Source organism: Lolium rigidum, chromosome 2 (assembly GCF_022539505.1).
Source record: "Lolium rigidum isolate FL_2022 chromosome 2, APGP_CSIRO_Lrig_0.1, whole genome shotgun sequence".
NCBI lineage: Eukaryota > Viridiplantae > Streptophyta > Magnoliopsida > Poales > Poaceae > Lolium > Lolium rigidum.
Window position 1 is genome coordinate 107,919,544 of NC_061509.1, and position 19,621 is coordinate 107,939,164.

The following is a 19,621-nucleotide window of genomic DNA, read 5'->3' on the forward strand; positions in this document are numbered from 1 at the left end:
CTTTTGTTTACACATGTACTTTAGTTTAGTTTTATTTATTTATGGATGACACTCCTCCCAACCTTTTGCTCACACAAGCCATGGCTAACCGAATCCTCGGGTGCCTTCAAACATTCACATACCATGAAGGAGTGTCTATTTGCAAAATTAAGTTGCTTACTGATGAATCAGAGCAAAACATGTGAAGAGAATTATTAATCAAAGTTAATTAATTGGGGCTGGGAACCCCATTGCCGACTCTTTTTGCAAAATTATTGGATAAGCGGATGAAGCCACTAGTCCATTGTGAAAGTCTGTCAAAAGTAAATGACAAGATCGAAAGATAAAACACCACATACTTCCTCATGAGCTATAAAACATTGACACAAATAAGAGATAATAGCTTTTGAATTGTTTAAAGGTAGCACATGAGGTATTTGCTTGGAATGGCAGAGAAATACCATGTGGTAGGTAGGTATGGTGGACACAAATGGCATAGGTTTTGGCTCAAGGATTTGGATGCACGAGAAGTATTCCCTCTCAGTACAAGGCTTTGGCTAGCAAGGTTATTTGAAGCAAACTCAAGTATAAAACGGTGCAGCAAGACTCACATATGAACATATTGTAAGCATTATAAGACTTTACATCGTCTCCTTGTTGTTCAAACACCTTAACCGAGAAAATATCTAGACTTAGAGAGAACAATCATGCAAACCAAATTTTAACATGCTCTATGTAGTTATTCATTAATGGGTACAAGGTACATGATGCAAGAGCTTAAACATGATCTATATGAGCACAAAAATTGCCAAGTATCAAATTATTCAAGACATTATAGCATCTACCACATGCAGAATTTTACTGTTTCCAACTATATAACAATGAACGAAGCGAGTTTCAACCTTCGCCATGAACATTAAAAGCAACACTAAGAACACATGTGTTCATATGAACGAGCGGAGCGTGTCTCTCTCCCACACAAGCATGAACTTATTCAAACATAAACAAAAACAAACAGACGCTCCAAGTAAAGTACATAAGATGTGACCGAATAAAAATACAGTTTCAAGAGAAGAAACCTCATAATGTTGTTGATGAAGAAGGGGATGCCTTGGGCATCCCCAAGCTTAGACGCTTGAGTCTTCTTGAAATATGCAGGGATGAACCACGGGGCATCCCCAAGCTTAGACTTTTCACTCTTCTTGATCGTAGTATATCATCCTCCTCTCTTGACCCTTGAAAACTTCCTCCACACCAAACTTAAAACAAACTCATTAGAGGGTTAGTGCATAATCAAAAATTCACATGTTCGGAGGTGACACAATCATTCTTAACACTTCGGACATGGCACAAAGCTACTTGGAAGTCAATGGAACAAAGAAATCCATCCAACACGAGCAAAAGAGGCAATGCGAAATAAAAGGCAGAATCTATCAAAACGGAACAGTCCGTAAAGACGAATTTTAAAGTGGCACCAGACTTGTTCAGATGAAAATGCCCAAATTGAATGAAAGTTGCGTACATATCCGAGGATCACGCACGTAAATTGGCAGATTTTTCGAGTTACCTACAGAGAACCACTGCCCAAATTCGTGACGCATGGAAATCTGTTTCTGCGTGAGTAATCCAAATCTAGTATCAACCTTGCTATCAAAGACTTTACTTGGCACAACAATGCAATAAAATAAAGATAAGGAGAGGTTGCTACGGTAGTAAACAACTTCCAAGACTCAAATATAAAACAAAAGTGCTGTAGTAAAATAAACACATGGGTTATCTCCCAAGAAGTGCTTTCTTTATAGCCATTAAGATGGGCTCAGTAATTTCAATGATGCACTCCCAAGAAATAAGAGTTGAAGCAAAAGAGAACATCAAAAAGCAAATTCAAAACACATTTAAGTCTAACATGCTTCCTATGCATAAGAATCTTGTAAATAAACAAGTTCATGAAGAGCAAAGTAACAAGCATAGGAAGGTAAAACCGGTGTAACTTCAAAAATTCTAGCATATAGAGAGGTGTTTTAGTAACATGAAAATTTCTACAACCATATTTTCCTCTCTCATAATAATTTTCAGAGGCATCATGAACAAACTCAACAATATAAGTATCACATAAAGTATTCCTATTCACATGCATATAAGTATCATTACTCTCCACATAAGCATAATCAATTTTATTAGTAGTAGTGGGAGCAAATTCAACAAAGTAGCTATCATTATTATTCTCATCATCAAATATAGGAGGCATATTGTAATCATAATCAAATTTATCCTCCATAACAGGCGGTACTAAAAGACTACTATCATTATAATCATCATAAATAGGAGGCAAAGTATCATCAAAGTAAATTTTCTCCTCAATGCTTGGGGGACTAAAAATATCATGCTCATCAAAGCCAGCTTCCCCAAGCTTAGAATTTTCCATATCATTAGCAACAATGGTGTTCAAAGCGTTCATACTAATATGTTCCATAGGTTTTTTAATTTTCGCATCAAACCATCCATGTCTTAAATCGGGAAATAGAATAAGAAGCTCACTGTTGTCCATTATGCCAAACTAGTGTAAACAAGAAACAAAAACATGCAATTGCAGGATCTAAAGGAAATAGCTTCGAGCACACACACAACGGCAACAGAAAAGTACTTTACCTGGGACCGGAGTATGAGAGCCTTTTACCTTTCCTCCCCGGCAACGGCGCCAGAAAAGTACTTCGTTGCCGGGATCCGTTGTGTGAGTGTCGTTTACCTTTCCTCCCCGGCAACGGCGCCAGAAAAGTGCTTGATGTCTACGGGTGCTTCTATTCTTGTAGACAGTGTTGGGCCTCCAAGAGCAGAGGTTTGTAGAACAGCAGCAAGTTTCCCTTAAGTGGATCACCCAAGGTTTATCGAACTCAGGGAGGAAGAGGTCAAAGATATCCCTCTCAAGCAACCCTGCAATCACAAAGCAAGAAGTCTCTTGTGTCCCCAACACACCTAATAGGTGCACTAGTTCGGCGAAGAGATAGTGAAATACAAGTGGTATGAATGAATATGAGCGAGTAGTACGGCGCCGGAAAAGTGCTTGCTAGCGTGCGGTTGATGGTAGTAATATTGCAGGCGAGTATAAATGCAGTAAAACAGTAAACAAGCAGCGATAGCGATATTTAGGAACAAGGCCTAGGGATCATACTTTCACTAGTGGACACTCTCAACATTGATCACATAACAGAATAAATAGATAGATGGTAGACTCTACACCCTCTTGTTGGATGATGAACACCACTAACTGTGTAGGATTACATGAACCCTCAATGCCGGAGTTAACAAGCTCCACAATATTCAATGTTCATATTTAAATAACCTTAGAGTGCATAACAGATCAACATAACCAAACCAAGTACTAACATAGCATGCACACTGTCACCTTCACACTACGAAAGGAGGAATAGATCACATCAATACTATCATAGCAATAGTTAACTTCATAATCTACAAGAGATCACAATCATAGCCTACGCCAAGTACTACACGATGCACACATTGTCACCATTACACCGTGCGGGAGGAATAAACTACTTTAATAACATCACTAGAGTAGCACACGAGATATATTGTGATACAAAACACATTGCAATCATAAAGAGATATAAATAAGCACTTCACTACGCCATTCATAACTGTGAATAAGTATTCTGTGAAATATAGCCTAAGAGACCCACACGGTGCACACACTATCACCTTTACACACGTGGGACAAGGAGTCTCCGGAGATCACATAAGTAAAACCCACTTGACTAGCATAATGACATCTAGATTACAAGCATCATCATATGAATCTCAATCATGTAAGGCAGCTCATGAGATTATTGTATTGAAGTACATAGGAGAGAGATTAACCACATAGCTACCGGTACAGCCCCGAGCCTCGATGGAGAACTACTCCCTCCTCATGGGAGACAGCAGTGGTGATGAAGATGGCGGTGGTGTTGATGGAGAAACCTTCCGGGGGCACTTCCCCGTCCCGGCGGCGTGCCGGAACAGAGACTCCTGTCCCCCAGATCTTGGCTTCGCGATGGCGGCGGCTCGGAAGGTTTCTCGTACCGTGGCTTTTCCGTATCGTGTTTTAGGTCGGGGACCTTTATATAGGCGAAGAGGCGGAGTCGGAAGGTCGACGAGGCGGTGACACAACAGGGGCGCGGCCCGAGGCCCCGGCCGCGCCGCCTAGTGTCTCGGTGGCCCTGTGGCCCCCCTCTGCGGCTCTTGGGTGTTCGGAAGCTTCGTGGAAAAATAGGATATCTGGGCATTGATTTCGTCCGATTCCGAGAATATTTCCTTACTAGGATTTCGAAACCAAAAACATCGGAAAACAAGCAATCGGCCCTTCGACATCTCGTCAATAGGTTAGTTCCGGAAAACGCATAAATATGACATAAAGTATGCATAAAACATGTAGATATCATCAATAATGTGGCATGGAACATAAGAAATTATCGATACGTCGGAGACGTATCACACCTCAAGTGGATCACATGCTTGAAGCTTGCCGTCCATTTGGTGGTAATGGACATGTGAAGATGTGCATCAATGGAGCTTTCCCATCATGGTGTATGGGGGAGCATTTGTGAGTCTTCACGAAGCAACGGTGATCAAGTGAGGCATTCCGGCTTGAGAGGAGCTTGAAGAGCTGTCATCAAGATCAAGCGGGATGCGCAAGGCAAAGGTATGGCCTTGCTAGGTTTTCCTTTTACCGGTGTCAAGGTGGTTGTTGGGAGACCGGATTATAGGATAGATAGCCGCAGTATCAAGAGGGGCTTTCGGTTGGGTAACTTGATCGCATCGTCTTAGGGAGCTCAATCCTTTGCATACTTTGCATATCCCTATTGCTTCTCGGTGTTTCTCCGTGTGAGGTTCTTTAGCTTGTTGCTAGCTTTACAACAAGCCCAAGTTCATCGAAAACGGAGTTCGTATGACTCTTCTATGTCATTTTCAAGGTTGGGTGATTTTACCTAGGTTATTCATGATATAAGATTCCACCTTTTATATTCATGATAAAATCCCCTCCTATAGATCCTTGTGTTTTCACTTTCTATAGGATACATTTGTTGTTATCTTTCAAACAAAATTGGTTTCATTCAATTCGGAGTTCGAGGAGCATTTGTTATGAAAGAAAAAGGAGAAAAGTTTAAAAAGAAAAAAGAGGGGAGTGGCCAGCCGACCGACCGGCCTCGACCGGCTCGACCACCGGCCCACCCGGCCTGCGCCGAACCCGGCGCCCGTGCCGGCCGGGACGCCTCCGGTGGGCCGTCCGGCATGGTCCGGCCCGGAGACGGCCGGGCGCCGGCCTCGCCTGGCGTGCGGCTCGGCCCGATCGAACGCTCCCCTGCTGGACCGCCTCTCTCCATTGCGTGGCCCGCTCGCCCGCACCGGCCACTGCCCGACTGGGCCTTTTCTCCACTGCGCGGCCTGCTTCCCCCATCCGGTCGGTGCCCCGGCTGGGCCGGACTGCTGGCCGGCCTCCTCAGCCCAACATTCGGTCAGCCGGCCTGTGCACCGGCTGGGCCCATTTTTCCTGCGATTTTTAGTGTTATTTTTCCCCCAACGGTTATTTCTTCTCCCTAACTATAAATAGCCTTCTTCCACCTTGAGTTGAGTTAGTTCTTCCCCTTTCTTCACCTCCATTGTTCCTATTTGAAGAACTACCTTCCCCTCTTGATTCCTCCCATGATTCTTGCTCATTCTTGAGGATTTGAGAGAGGAGATCTAGATCTACAATCCCCACCAATCAATTTCTCCTCTAAGTGAGGGGAACCCTTTGGATCTAGATCTTGAAGTCTTTTGTTGACTTTCCCCATTGTTCTTCCTCTCCAATCTCATCCTAGCATTTGTTGCTTGGGTGGGATTCGAGTGTGAAGGACTTGAACACCTCTAGTGTTCTTACTTTGCATCATTGCATAGTGTTGAGCTCTCCACCACGATTAGTTCGAGTGAGAGACCGTGAGCTTGTTACTCTTGGAGGGAGACCTCCTAGTTGGCTTGGCGGTTGGTGCCCCGGTGATCTCTTCAAGGAAGATTGTGAAGAGGCCCGGGCTTCTCCTTCGTGGAGCTTGTGAAGTGGTTGTGGAGCTTGCCATCTTCGGAGCGGAGGAAAAGCTAACCATAAGGAAAGGGCCATTATCCTTCGTGGGTGTGGCTCGGAGAATAGGGTGAGCCTTCGTGGCGCGGGGAATCCTTCGTGGGACCTTCACTCCTCCAAACGTGACGTACCTTCTTGCAAAGGAAGGGAACACGGGAACACATCCTTGTCTCCGCGTGCCTCGGTTATTTCTATACCCGAGCTCTCTTTCCTTGTGATAGCCATCGTGCTTGAAGTACATATATCTTGCTATCACTTATGCTACATATATCTTGTGCCTATCTTGCTTAGCTCTAGTTGTTATTGTTACACTTAGTTGAGCTTAGCAAATTTAGGGTTTGTGCTTGTAAACTAAACGATAAGTTTAATTCTGCAAGAGTTTTTAAACACATATTCACCCCCCTCTAGGCGACATCTCGTCCTTTCACACTGCCACCCGGGGCATGCTGCTGTTGCATGGACAACCCATGCTGCTGTTGTACGGGCATCGTCGCGCGATGCTGCTGCTGGAAGGCTCCACCCAGAGCGTGCGCGGAGGAGGAGGGGCGAGCAGCAGCCACCCCCTGGGCTGAACCCAACCCGCCAGCAGCTTGCACGGGCGCGCCCGCCACGGCTCCCGTAGCCCCCGGCGCCGAGGGTCGAGGATCCACCATCTCTCCCGCCGGCGGCACCGAAGCCACAACGAGGTAGGACTGGCGGCTTGAGGGCCAAGGTGGCGGCGGCGGCACAGGCTGCGGCGGACAGGTGCTTGACGAAGCTGACGGGGCGGAGCCCTTGGGCGACGTAGGCGGAGGACCTGGCGGCGGAGCGGACGAGGACTGGAGACGAGGCGATTGCGCGATCGCGTGAAGAAACCTACGTCGTCGTCTCCGTAAGTGGGTCCACCCGACCGGGACCGTCAAGGCCACGTCATCCAGGGCGAGCCCACCAACCGCATGCGATCGCACATCCGGGGCAACCCCGATCGTATCCGCGCGCGATCCGGAAACTGCCGCCGGGCTCTGCGGACATGCCGTTGCCGATGATGGATCAGCGGAACCTGCCATCGCCGCGTCGAGGAAGACGCCCAGGATGGGCAGCGGCGTCACACGGCGGCACGGTAGCGGCCCTCGCCAACTGCCCACCCGAGGAGGACGGTCCAGACAGAGCCCAACCGGTGAAGAAGACGCCGAGCTTCCGCCGCCACGAGCCGCTCGCCGCAACGTTGCCGGTGGAGAAGACGAACTCGACCTGCAAAAACGAAAACCATTAGCGACCGTACCTGGCGTCCCGGAGCCTGGAGTGGACTGACGCTCCCAGAAACGCGACGACGGCGAGGGGAAGCCCGCATCTGCCTAGAACTCGGCCAGCAGCTCATCGTCTGTTTTCCTAGGTCGACGAATCTCCGGCGAACGCGGTCGGGGAGAATACTCAGCAATGGCTTCCGGTAACACATGCAATAAAGACTTGCAATGTCAAGAAAAAAATTGTATAACGAAATATGAGTACAATATTGGTCAAAGTAATAAAATGACTAAGGTGGATAATGTAGAACCTTACATTTCTTTGAGCATTAGGTTAGAATCCTGCAAATTAAGACAATGGAAAACATATTAGAAAGTAGGAATTTGACGGACCAAGATATTTCTAACAACACTGATGAATAGAAATATAAAGTTAGATATGAAATCACTATTGGTAAATGTGAGCAATTTTTTTTCAAATTTCTGTAGATGAAGAGTCAAAGTTCCTCAGAGCATACCAACACTCACACAGCCAATGCCTATTACGAAGCAAAGTTTAAATAACTGGAAGGAGCATCGTAGAAATACGAAAGGTGAGTAGTTTTATTATGCAATGAACGGCTACGTATATATCTGAATATGTGTGCATACTTAACTGCAAACTTGATTTGAATATCAAGACACATCAGGGTAGTTATGTAAATAAAATTGCATAATACTATGATTACTTACCTGCAAGCAAGAGTATCCTCCATCATGAAGTTTGCTGAAAAAAATCTTGCATATGGTCTAGCACTCAACTTCTTAAACATGTACGGTCGCAAAGACATCATAGCGATCATCCAAACCACCCGAAATCACTATTTCGCACAAAAGAATTGACCACTTGAAACTATATTTACACATTGCATCATAAAATATTTGGATCAAATCCTCAAACAACTTTTGAAAGAAAGCATCCTAAGTCAGCAAAATATTTGGAGAAAGAGAAACACGCAAAATTGGAGTATATCAACATTGAATGGAGGTACGGACCTGAGAGATCGATCAGACCATCTATGCATCAACGCGGCGTTTGCCTAATTTATGTCCAATGATCTTGATGCTAAGTTAGACCTGGCGGGCACACCATGTATGTGCAATCACAGGGCTACACCTGCAAGCAAGGAGAACTTAAGGCATTATCAATCCCAATCTACGCCCAGCTGAGTGCATGTTGGAAATTTGAGGCGTGACCCAAATAACATGCCGGCAGTGGCAAGAGAAGAATATGATTGTTTGAAGGATATAAATGGTGGAGGAGAGATCTGGGAGGAGAGGAAAGGACTTGATCGATTTGTGATAAAACCGATGGTTGAGGAGATAAGTGCAGCAGTTTAGAAACCTGGGTTGAAAACAAAAGAAATGGAAGTGGGTTGTCAATGCTGTGATAGTGGGGGAGAGAAAACGGTCTTGTCGTCGTTTGGTTTCTTGGAGTGATCAGCTGCACACGGCAAGCTAATAAAAGGTGGTCTGGACCATGATCTTGTAGAAAATCTAGTGCGTCCAAATTTGATCAAATGACTTCAATTATTCTAGGTGATGTGGCTCATTGTGGAGGCAGCTTGCAAACATTAAATGCACATAGTGGAGATCAATTTTATAGATATTGTAGATATGATCATCGACGAATTCTCCCGCGACATTTCAATTGTGTTTTTTCAGTTCGTCTTTTACGGTTTCTGTTCTGCGCCAGCTGCAAAATTATTGTAAGCCACGTTTTTGGGAGACTAAATACAGGTTTTTCGATTCCGAATTTTTCGTTCACTGTTAGAGATGCTCTAAGGGGGGTACATGAGCCTTGTCCCGAATTGATTTGTGGTAGACGCCTCACTTAGTCCGGAGACTTTGATGTATGTAGGCCAGAGACTTCGGTCTTGATCTTCATGGGCCGGGGGACTACGGTGTGAGTCGACGAGGCCGGAGACTCCGATGAAGCTAGGCTTGGAGTTTCTTCGGTCTCCTCTTCCATATCTCCGTGACCTCGGTCTTCAGTGCTCGTGGCATCCCCCTCTTCCTCCGTACTTGGCGATGTATTTCTATCATGATCATATGACGAAGGATGAAGTAGCATATCATTCATGAGAGATGATTGTAGGCACGCGTAAAGGAGAAGATTCACCTTAGCGTGATGTGTTGGCGATGACGCACATGATGCGGTGAAGACCGAAGGTCAGACTGCATCAGCTAAACTAACAGAGGTTCAAGAATATAACTAAACTAATGTGCCAACTGAACATGGAGGACATAGATATTACGAAAAGATCATATACGGAGTATATTTTAAAAAATAAAATATTTCTTGCCATATCTTCTACTAACCGATTTAAAACGGTTTTCACCTGTGTGATTGTGAAATCCGAAAGGTCCTTTCGGATTACCGGGCTGTCGTGACTCGTGAGAGACAGCCTTGACTCATTCGTCCCCTCGCCGGCTTCTCGGTCTGGTCGAGCCGGAGTCCACCTTCCCCATCGGCCGTCATCGTGCAGCGGAAGCCGGCACGACAGGAAAACCGCCCCCGACACGCCGCCGTCTCCTCCGCCTCCGTCTGTCCATCCCACTAGCCCCCTCCACTACCACCTCGCCCCCCTCCCTCCCGGCCGGCGACGATTCCCCAACTCGGACCTGCCGTTCGGGTAAGCCCTCTGCTCTGCTGCTGCTACCGCGGCGTCCCCTGCAGCCTTCCGCCGCAGCACCCGCTGCTCCGATCCGCTCTCTCTGCTCGCCGTTAGCTCAGATCCATTCTTGCGCCCGACGTGCCGTCTCGCAGGACCCGTGATCTCCCTCTGTAGCTGTCCGTGCCCGCGCGATGCTCTTTCTCGGCTGGGGGCGAGTCACGAGCTTGTTCCAGCGAATTTCACATCTCCAGCGATGCGACCTTGTCGTCGTTGAGCCGCTGCTCTGGAGGGAGCTAGTGGTTATGTGGACTTGTGGAGGGACTGCTCTCTTGCTTAGGAATTGGGAATTGTTCCCGTCGTCGCGTCGTTCCGTGCTTTTGCGTCCGGCCCTCTTGCTACAAGCTGAGGAATGAATACGTGTTTCTATTCACAGCAAGCTGTCCATTCCCTAGATTGAAAAAACACGCTGCTCAGATTGCAGATTGAACGATTGGCTCAGGTGTCGTCGATCTAATCAATGAAACCGGGGATGCTGATCCCTGTAATCTAAAAAAAGATTGAAAGATTGGATTTTCATGGGTTACACACAGTCTTGCGTTGAATTCTTAGTTGTATCTTCTGCCTTCAGAATTTTGCCCAGTTCATTGTACTTGGCTACTTGCTATGTTATCGAGTATTCACGAGTTTTCTTTCTGTGCCTTCCTAGGTTTCTTGCTCATTTCCGGATGTGATTAAGGAAGAATGCTGGACTTGAACATTTGATCCATAGCTGCCAAGGCCCTGTTTTTCCTCCGCTGGTGGTAGCAAGGCTCCATGGCTTTCGGAGAGGAGAGATATGTGAAGTTAGTTTCTGCCCTCTCCATGGACTAAATACTTTGTTGCTTTAAAGAAAAACCTACGTCAGCTTCATTATGGTTTAGAGGAAGTTCATATTCGATAGTTTCCAAAGTTTTTTTTATAAGATCTATAAATCTCCAAAGGTAGTGCTATAAGTAGTTGCAAAAAAAAAAAAAAACAGTATTCTGACTTGTCTTAGCTGTCATGTTTTTCCAGATTTCAGGACTGGAGGTCAGAGTATTCTGTCAGTTCAGAGAGGGTAATTTCAGAAGAAAGACATAATGCATTTGACTCACTAAAGGATAAGACTCTAGGAGCCTTGTCATTCTTTGGGAACGTTTCGCATTCCGAAAACCTGAACAGATCAACTCCAGAGGAAAAGAAGGCCAAAGCAAGAGTTCTTGATCCTCAAGGGCCATTTTTGCAAAGATGGAACAAGATATTTGTGATATCATGTCTTATTGCCGTTTCTGTGGACCCATTATTCTTCTATATCCCTTTGATTGATGGTGACAAAAACTGCCTGTATCTGGATAAGAAGTTGGCAAGGGTAGCAAGTATCCTGCGATTTTTCACAGATATCTTCTATTTGCTGCATATGATATTCCAGTTCAAAACAGGATTTGTTGCTCCCTCTTCCAGAGTATTTGGTCGAGGTGTCTTGATTGAAGACACATTTGCGATAGCAAAGCGGTATCTGTCAACATATTTCGTGATTGATTTTCTAGCTGTCCTACCCCTCCCTCAGGTACTTCATATGTCATTCCGTATTAACCTGCAAGAGTGCAAGTATCTAGCATGATGTGTTTACTAAACCAGCGACAACTAATATGGAACTGAGGAAGTAATTCTGATAATTTTGTTGGGATCCATTAAAACTCATTGTATGCATGCAATTGGATAAGAAGTAATTCTGATAATTTTGTACTAGGTTGCTCATGCAAAATTACGAAGAAGGCAGTAGTAAACTGTTGCTCTTAGCTAAATTAGGATACTTTTATTAATTTGTTGGACTTAATGGCCCGGAGCGCATTTACATATGGAACATCCATGTAATGAATTGCAGCACTGGGGAATCAAAGCTTTACTGACCCAACAATGAGAGGTTTAGTGCAGCTATGCACAGAATTGTTAAGTGCTGATAAGTTGGATTGACCAGGCGAATGTTAAGTGGGGGCATTCCATAATTAGCATGCTGACTAACAGTTCAGTTGCTTGGTAATTTGGTATGTTTGAAGCTCTGAGGCACATTCAAGGCATGCCAACAAGGGCACATACTTTAACCTATAAAATTGAATAATTAAATGTGCCATTTTTAATTTTGAGTGGAACAATGTGAAAAAGATCATACTTTAACCTATAAAATTGAATAATTAAATGTGTCATTTTTAATTTTGAGTGGAACAATGTGAAAAAAGTCCTATGTATGAATCTCTTTTGTCATAAAGCTTTAAATGACCACATCATTTTCATAACCAGGTATTTGTATTGATAGTGCTCCCCAATCTCCAAGGTTCAGAGGTTATGAAGGCAAAGGATGTATTGATGATTATAGTTACATGTCAATATGTGCCTCGACTAGTCCGAATAATACCACTCTACCTTCAAATCACGAGGTCGGCTGGTATAATTACAGAGACAGCATGGGCTGGTGCTGCTTTTAACCTTTTAATTTATATGCTCGCTAGTCATGTAAGTTCTCTACTCGTTACCTAGTAAGAAGAATGATAGTTAAATTATTGCTTTTTTTTCCTTCTCTAAAGTGAATTAACATCTTCGCGTTCTGAATCCATGCTAACTGGAGTCTGTTGTATCTAGTTTTTTTGCATTATATTTATTCTTCGCGTTCTTGAAAGAAAGTTCTTGAATGAACTTCAGTTTTGAGCCCACATCAACACAGCTAAAAATAATAGGTGCATTTGGGAGATTGTATATAAAAAAGTTCATCCTAGATTCATGATCATTAGATTCTTTTTGTTAGCTTTGACTTCTCTTGGCTGTGCGCTCACAAAGCACATGGACAATGTTTTCTAGAACATACTGTAGCACGTATTCATAGCACAGACATGAAATTGTCAGTGAGACACATCACTTTGCAAATCATAAGCCCATGTGTATTGGGAGAATGATGGTAACATTTAATACTATGTGCAAATCAATCCTTGATTGCCACTTGATTTCTTCATGTAATTTTCTTTTGAAGGAGCAAACGTGCCCAAAACTTTACATCGTGTAAGATACCTAAACTATATATTTTTTAAATGTTAGCAAGTGTATTCTAAAAGAAAGCTGCTTGCATGAATCACCCTTTTCTATTTAAACCTTGAATATTCGATCTGATGCTGAGCATATTATCCAAAAGCAAGTACTTGTTCACTTAGAAATGTCATACCTGAGAACTTTGTGATTTTAGACCAGCCTGTATGCTACTGTCAATACACATATTAGCCATACTCAAGATATTTCTAACTGATGTGGTAACTGCTTGCAGGTATTTGGAGCTGGTTGGTACCTTCTTTCCATTAAGAGAGAAGACACCTGTTGGAGAGATGAATGTAATAAGAGAGGCCATGGTTTTGCATCTTTATATTGTGGGAGTACCAAAGCTGGAGAGAATAATTTTTTAGCAGATGTTTGTGCGATAAACGGTGACGCCGACATAGACCCAATATTTGGAATTTACCTACCGGCTCTTACAACTGTGTCACAGTCAACGAGTTTCTTTGAGAAATTTTTCTACTGCTTTTGGTGGGGTCTGCAAAGTCTAAGGTTAGCCCACCCCTCCCCCAACAACCACACACAGTTTTCTTGTTATCAGTTTTCAGTTTGTGTTCCACCAAGGAATGTTGAATTGAGTTAGATATTGTATTTATGTATTGATTTACCTACTGCAGCTCTCTTGGTCAAAATCTGAAAACAAGCACTTACATATGGGAGAATTTGTTTGCTGTTTTTGTCTCGATATCGGGTTTAGTCTTATTCGCACTCCTTATTGGTAATGTGCAGGTAAGTCTTTAACATGGATGCCAGCTTTATTATGTATTACGTCTATTGTTGGAGTAAGTTGTATTAATTCATTACTGCAACTAGATTAATACCCCACGCGTTGCTCCGTGATTTTACTGGCACATATGGGTCTTGATGACAACTAAATAAATCCAAAATTATCAATTGTATTATATAGTGGATTTGGTAAACAATGGAATAAAACATGAATGAAAATGCACCTTTGAAGTTATACTCTGTGTAAACCTTGGGAAGGAAACAGAGAAAATTGATGCAAAGCCAACATATATTTTACATGATATTGACATTCAACTGAAAGAGCAAAGAAAACATTATTAATTTACAGGGGATGGAAAATAAAATCCTACCAGGCAAATGAGGAAACGCATACATCATTGTTGGCCTTGGGAAAATATTTACTGGTTGCTCTCATGACCAGATAAATATGGCTCAAAGAGCACCAGTATGGCCACAGCCAGTAGCAAGAAAACACCCCTGAGGAAGTGTTGTGGCATCAAACTTGATGGTGGATAACAAAGCCATATGTAATAAAAGAAGCTGAAAACTGATCCCCTTTGTATGCACCCACAGTACACCAAATTAAATGTTTCCTTGTAGTCGATCCAGACATTAGATGAATTGAGTAAAAAACCTCTGAAAATTTCTTGCTTACTTGCTTAGTAGAGCCATTCAGGCGAACATCTCTCAGGCATCCCTCTAACAGAAAACAGAAAAAGAATGAGAAAAGGGTATCTCTCTGCCTTTCGTGGATGCATTTTTTCTACATGCACCTACTGAAGTTGTACAGAGAGAAGCAAGAAATTGGAAGAGGGAACAGCAGCAGATGGAACCGCAGATTGCTTCAACGGCACCTAGTGGATGACATGCATGTTGATGTTTTTGGAACCCCTTACTATACAGAAAACATGAGAGAAGAAGATGTTACTCACCCGGTCACTCGAGTATTAGCATTTTGTTCAGGTCCCATTCGAATTGCTGTTGCAGCTTTGACTGTCCCAAAACCGGTGGACGGACATGGATCATTCATGGGCGCCGGAGGCGGGTGCCCCTGCCACGTGAACGAATCGGCAAGTCAAAGAGCTACAGGTACTGAAGCCGATGAAAATAGAACGAATCACAATGGGTTGAAGTGTTGAGGTTGAGATGATAAGATGGGAGGGGAAAACAAAAGATTAGACAGGTGAATTGGAAGAAGGCAAGCAACAGACTGAAACTGGAGAAGAATACAAATAGCCGGGGACTTAACCCCTTCATATGCCTGCATCGAATTAAATCTTGCGCTCTTCAGTAAAAAGTAAAGAAAGTTATTATGTTTTGTTTGCCTGAGCACTGCCACTATGGTACAATAGGATGGACGGTTGGACATGCGAATCTGATGGTTGTGGTTAAGTGATGATGTGGATATGCTGCATGTGAAGATAGACAACTTAAATAATCTCTAGTGGAGTTTTGCTTTATAAGAGATATAGATAAATATGAAGTAATAAGTGCAAAATTGTGCCTTTCTCTGGCATGCTAAAAGCACACCACAATCTAATGTAGGACGTATTTCCTCTTATGTGTAAATCTGGGCACAGCGCTAATTGGCTTTACATGCGGCCTAGGCTTCAACAACACAAGCAGAATTAATGGCAGCGAGTAACGAGGGGTTGTGGGTCCTGGCAGTTAATTATGGAATTTGCTGCGGCTACGAGAGGAAGGCAGAGAATTTAGGAGGAAGTTACAGATTTATGAGGGGCAGGTTTGGAAAGTAATCTCGCTGTGTGGTTCTTAATCGTCGCACGGATCTTTTTAGGCCTTGTTTACGTGAATGGAGGGAGTACTGAAATGTGGTAATGTAGTGTGCATACTGTTTAGACATTCCTTTCTATGCACAAATATGAAGGTTTTTAATGAATTTACATAACACTCTTGCAATTTTTTTATGTAGATTGCGTTACCATGTCTTAGAGTTAGTAGATGAGTATACCTAAGTAATAAAGAAGTATATGAAGTTCGTTTAGGTGGTGTAAGAGACATGGAGTAACAACACCTATATTCATTTGATTTTAGTCAAATGCTTCAACAAATGTGAAATGAAACTGTAGTGGAGAGCTTTGATTTTTCATCCATAAAGCTCTCAGTATGGTAATTGATAAATACTAGGTGAACATAATGATTTTCTATTTTTCTTTATCCAAATCCATGGAAGTTAGATGATCGAGTGGTACTTTGAGCAATATTTTCCATAGAAAATAATAATTTATATCTTGCTGTTGTTCTTGTCTGAATCTGCCAGTTTGTTTTACTATCCATCGATTAGTTATTATCTGGAAAGGCCTTTGTTAAATACGTTCTGCTAATCTTGCTAACATGGATCCAAAATAAACTCTTTTTAAATGCATGCAGTGGTGGTACCATTTGCCTGAAACAGCTAGCTCCATAGGCTATTTCGTACTTCTGTAGCATCAGCTATGAAGAGTTGACGTGTCATTGGCATAGGCGTGACCATTACCAGGTTCACGATGATGCTAGTTTTTGATTATTATAGAGTCAGGATTTGCTACCCAGCTTCGTTAATGTGCACCCCCAGATTTAGCATATTTTGTGTCAATACACTATGCAACACTGTATTCTCCATAATGATCTAATGACTATGTCTAGCTTATACTTGTTGAAATATATTGCTCATCCTTCTCCATCAGTTCGGACTTTTGGATGAACTGGCTGATGCACGCAATTTAATACTCCCTCAAATTCAAATTAGTTGACTCCACTTTGTCTACATACGCATGTATGTAGTCTAGAAACTTAACTAAGTACATACGAATCTAGATAAAATTGGATCAACTAATATGGATCAGAGGGAGTATATGGTATTATAGCCAAGAGGTGTCGAGTTTAAGACCTGGCCAACACACTATTAAAAAGAATAGTTGCGGCCTACATCGATCCCACTGAGTAGTTTTGAATATTGCCCACCCTTCTCCATCAGTTCGGACTTTTGGATGAACACGGTGCATGAAACTAAGTAATACTAATTCATTTCATGCATGCTATGCATTGAAAAAAAATCACAATTATGTGATATCCGAATCTGAACTGCATTGACCATGTCCTAGACAGTAGACACAGAACATCAATCTTTAACACCTTTGACTGTTTGGAGGGTTTTTCATAAAGCTATAGTTACTTCTGTGTATCCAAATGTTGATTCCAAGGTACCTAGCTCCTTGAAGAAGAGTTTTTTTTTGTCCCAAGCTTTACAATGGGCCAAAGCTGACATACCAAAGATATCTAACCTGCAGCTCCAGGAGATATTAATTGAATTTCAGCACTTAATACTGAATGGTGCATTCATAAATATGATATAAAGCCATCCTCTACCATCTGTCCGCCGCAGAACACACATTTTGCATCAACTTCGAAATTCTTCAAGTACCATATATCAGTGTTATATTCGAGTACCAGACATAAGTCCAAGCCCTCTAGCAAGAGTCTAGACTAGTAGCCTTTACAGTAGACACCATAATCATGATAGCGGTTAACAAGAACTGGTACTGTAGCAACTTGATTATTCTCAGAAAAACATGGTATAACAGTAATATGAGATTCCGCAACCAACAAGTTATAACTGATCTGTTCTCTTTCTTATGTATCATCATTTCTGATTTCACTTTAGAGTGGCTCCTGATTATTTGTCCAGTGTGTATTTGTTATTATATATGTAAAGACATAAGTACATTTTAAAAGTGTAACCAGGAACCAGTATTTTAATTACAGTATATATTTACCAGAAACAAGTATTTCAACAAGTCCTAATTCCTTCTTTCGATTTTGTAGACCTATTTACAATCAGCCTCTGTGCGTATAGAAGAAATGAGAGTGAAAAGGCGCGACACGGAACAATGGATGGCACATCGCCTACTTCCTGAGAACCTCAAGGAGCGAATACTGCGTCACGAACAATACAGGTGGCAAGAAACAAGAGGAGTTGATGAAGAGGGCCTTCTTATGAATCTTCCCAAGGATCTTAGGAGAGAGATAAAACGACATCTTTGTCTATCACTTCTCAAGAAGGTATGTTCTCACATCTTTTCATTTTTAGGGAAATCTCATACTATATTCTTACATGGTTCTACTGTATTTTATTATAGCTTGATTATCCATATCCAGTGTTACATTTATTGTCGGGAGTCACACACACACACACTCACCATCCCAATGGAAATATACAGAACCATACCAATGCAAACTTTCCATTTTTGAGAAATGCCACCAGATGTATCAGTGTCATGTGATGTGAGACCTGGACCCACTCATACTCACATCCAACAGTATTTTTCGAAACTTTGCAGTGGCATGGTTCCAGTATTCCCATTTCCAGTGCTGAGCTCTACATGCTCAGCTGTACAAACTGTATCAAATCATATGCGGAAAATTGGATATTCTTGACACCTATGTCCACCTGTTGCATATGCAGTAGAATTAGTGAGGTTTTTAAATCACACAGTGAAAGCTCCAGGTTTGACAGTTAGTTAGGTCTCTCGGCTTAGCCCTTTTCCACTGTTTGCAGGTTCCTATGTTTGAAAACATGGACGAGCAGCTCCTGGATGCGATGTGTGATCGTCTAAAGCCCATGCTGTACACTGAAGACAGCTGCATAATTCGAGAAGGAGACCCGGTGAATGAAATGCTATTCGTCATGAGAGGATATTTGGAGAGTACGACAACAAATGGTGGGCAGAGCGGTTTCTTCAACTCCAATGTTCTGAAAGGGGGAGACTTCTGCGGTGAAGAGCTCCTCACTTGGGCTCTTGACCCCGCTGCAGTTTCGAACCTTCCGAGCTCAACCAGGACAGTGAAGACGTTGTCTGAAGTGGAAGCCTTTGTTCTGAGGGCCGATGACTTGAAGTTTGTGGCCACTCAGTTCAGGAAACTCCATAGCAAACAACTCCAGCACACTTTTAGGTTCTACTCACAACAATGGAGAACCTGGGCCGCTTGTTTCATACAGGCAGCTTGGCACAGATATTGCAGAAAGAAGTTGGAAGATGCTTTGTTTGAGAAGGAGAAGAGGTTGCAAGCAGCGATCGTAAGCGACGACTCTACCAAGCTCAGTCTTGGCGCGGCACTGTATGCCTCGCGTTTTGCTGGCAACATGATGCGGATCCTACGGCGTAACGCCACCCGAAAGGCTCGTTTGCAGGAAAGAGTGCCTGCAAGGCTGCTACAGAAGCCGGCAGAACCCAACTTTTTTGCTGAAGGAGAGTAATTTTTCTAAGAAGACAGTCACGGTCCAACTGGTAAAAGTTTGCTCCTGCACCACAACTCACCAGTTGACTCATATTTATGATTGGATGTTGTACATAGATATCGCTTGGTTTAAAGCTTTGTGGTTTATTTGATGTATAATTCAACGTGTAATTGTTTTTTTTTGTTGTCTGTACATGTGCTATCTTTGTATACGGAAAAACGGGATGCATCTATTATAAGCATTCCACACTGCATTCGTACCACATAGTATTCAGGAAATGGGAATTTGTGTAAATGTGAATGATCATTTATTCGTCCTTAAACCCTGCAAGATGATACGACAGCATACATTCTTGTATGGAACTACGGAAGGGGTCAAAAGTGGGAGTATGATGTGGCACCCTAAAAAAAAATGTATGAGATAGATAATCTGCTGGGGGAGAAAAAAGGCCTTTGGTCTGTTTTTTGACATTGGGGTGAGATTGGTTGTCTTGGTGAAGATGCTCGTTCGGAAATAAGTTGGGAGAGAAATTGCTCAAACGTGATCCTTT

The 19,621-nt window shown here is 42.9% G+C and overlaps 1 protein-coding gene across 1 annotated transcript; it reads left to right on the top strand.

Annotated features, from left to right (window-relative positions):
* The first annotated feature begins 9,850 nt into the window (after positions 1 to 9,850).
* LOC124692208 (cyclic nucleotide-gated ion channel 1-like) lies at positions 9,851 to 19,413 on the top strand. The gene is made up of 8 exons (XM_047225528.1): positions 9,851 to 9,989; positions 10,678 to 10,813; positions 11,025 to 11,556; positions 12,288 to 12,500; positions 13,300 to 13,577; positions 13,703 to 13,814; positions 17,658 to 17,894; positions 18,391 to 19,413. The coding sequence occupies exons 2-8, from the start codon at positions 10,785 to 10,787 to the stop codon at positions 19,087 to 19,089; spliced, it is 2,100 nt and encodes a 699-aa protein (XP_047081484.1). The 5' UTR covers positions 9,851 to 9,989; positions 10,678 to 10,784; the 3' UTR covers positions 19,090 to 19,413.
* The last annotated feature ends 208 nt before the right edge of the window (positions 19,414 to 19,621 follow it).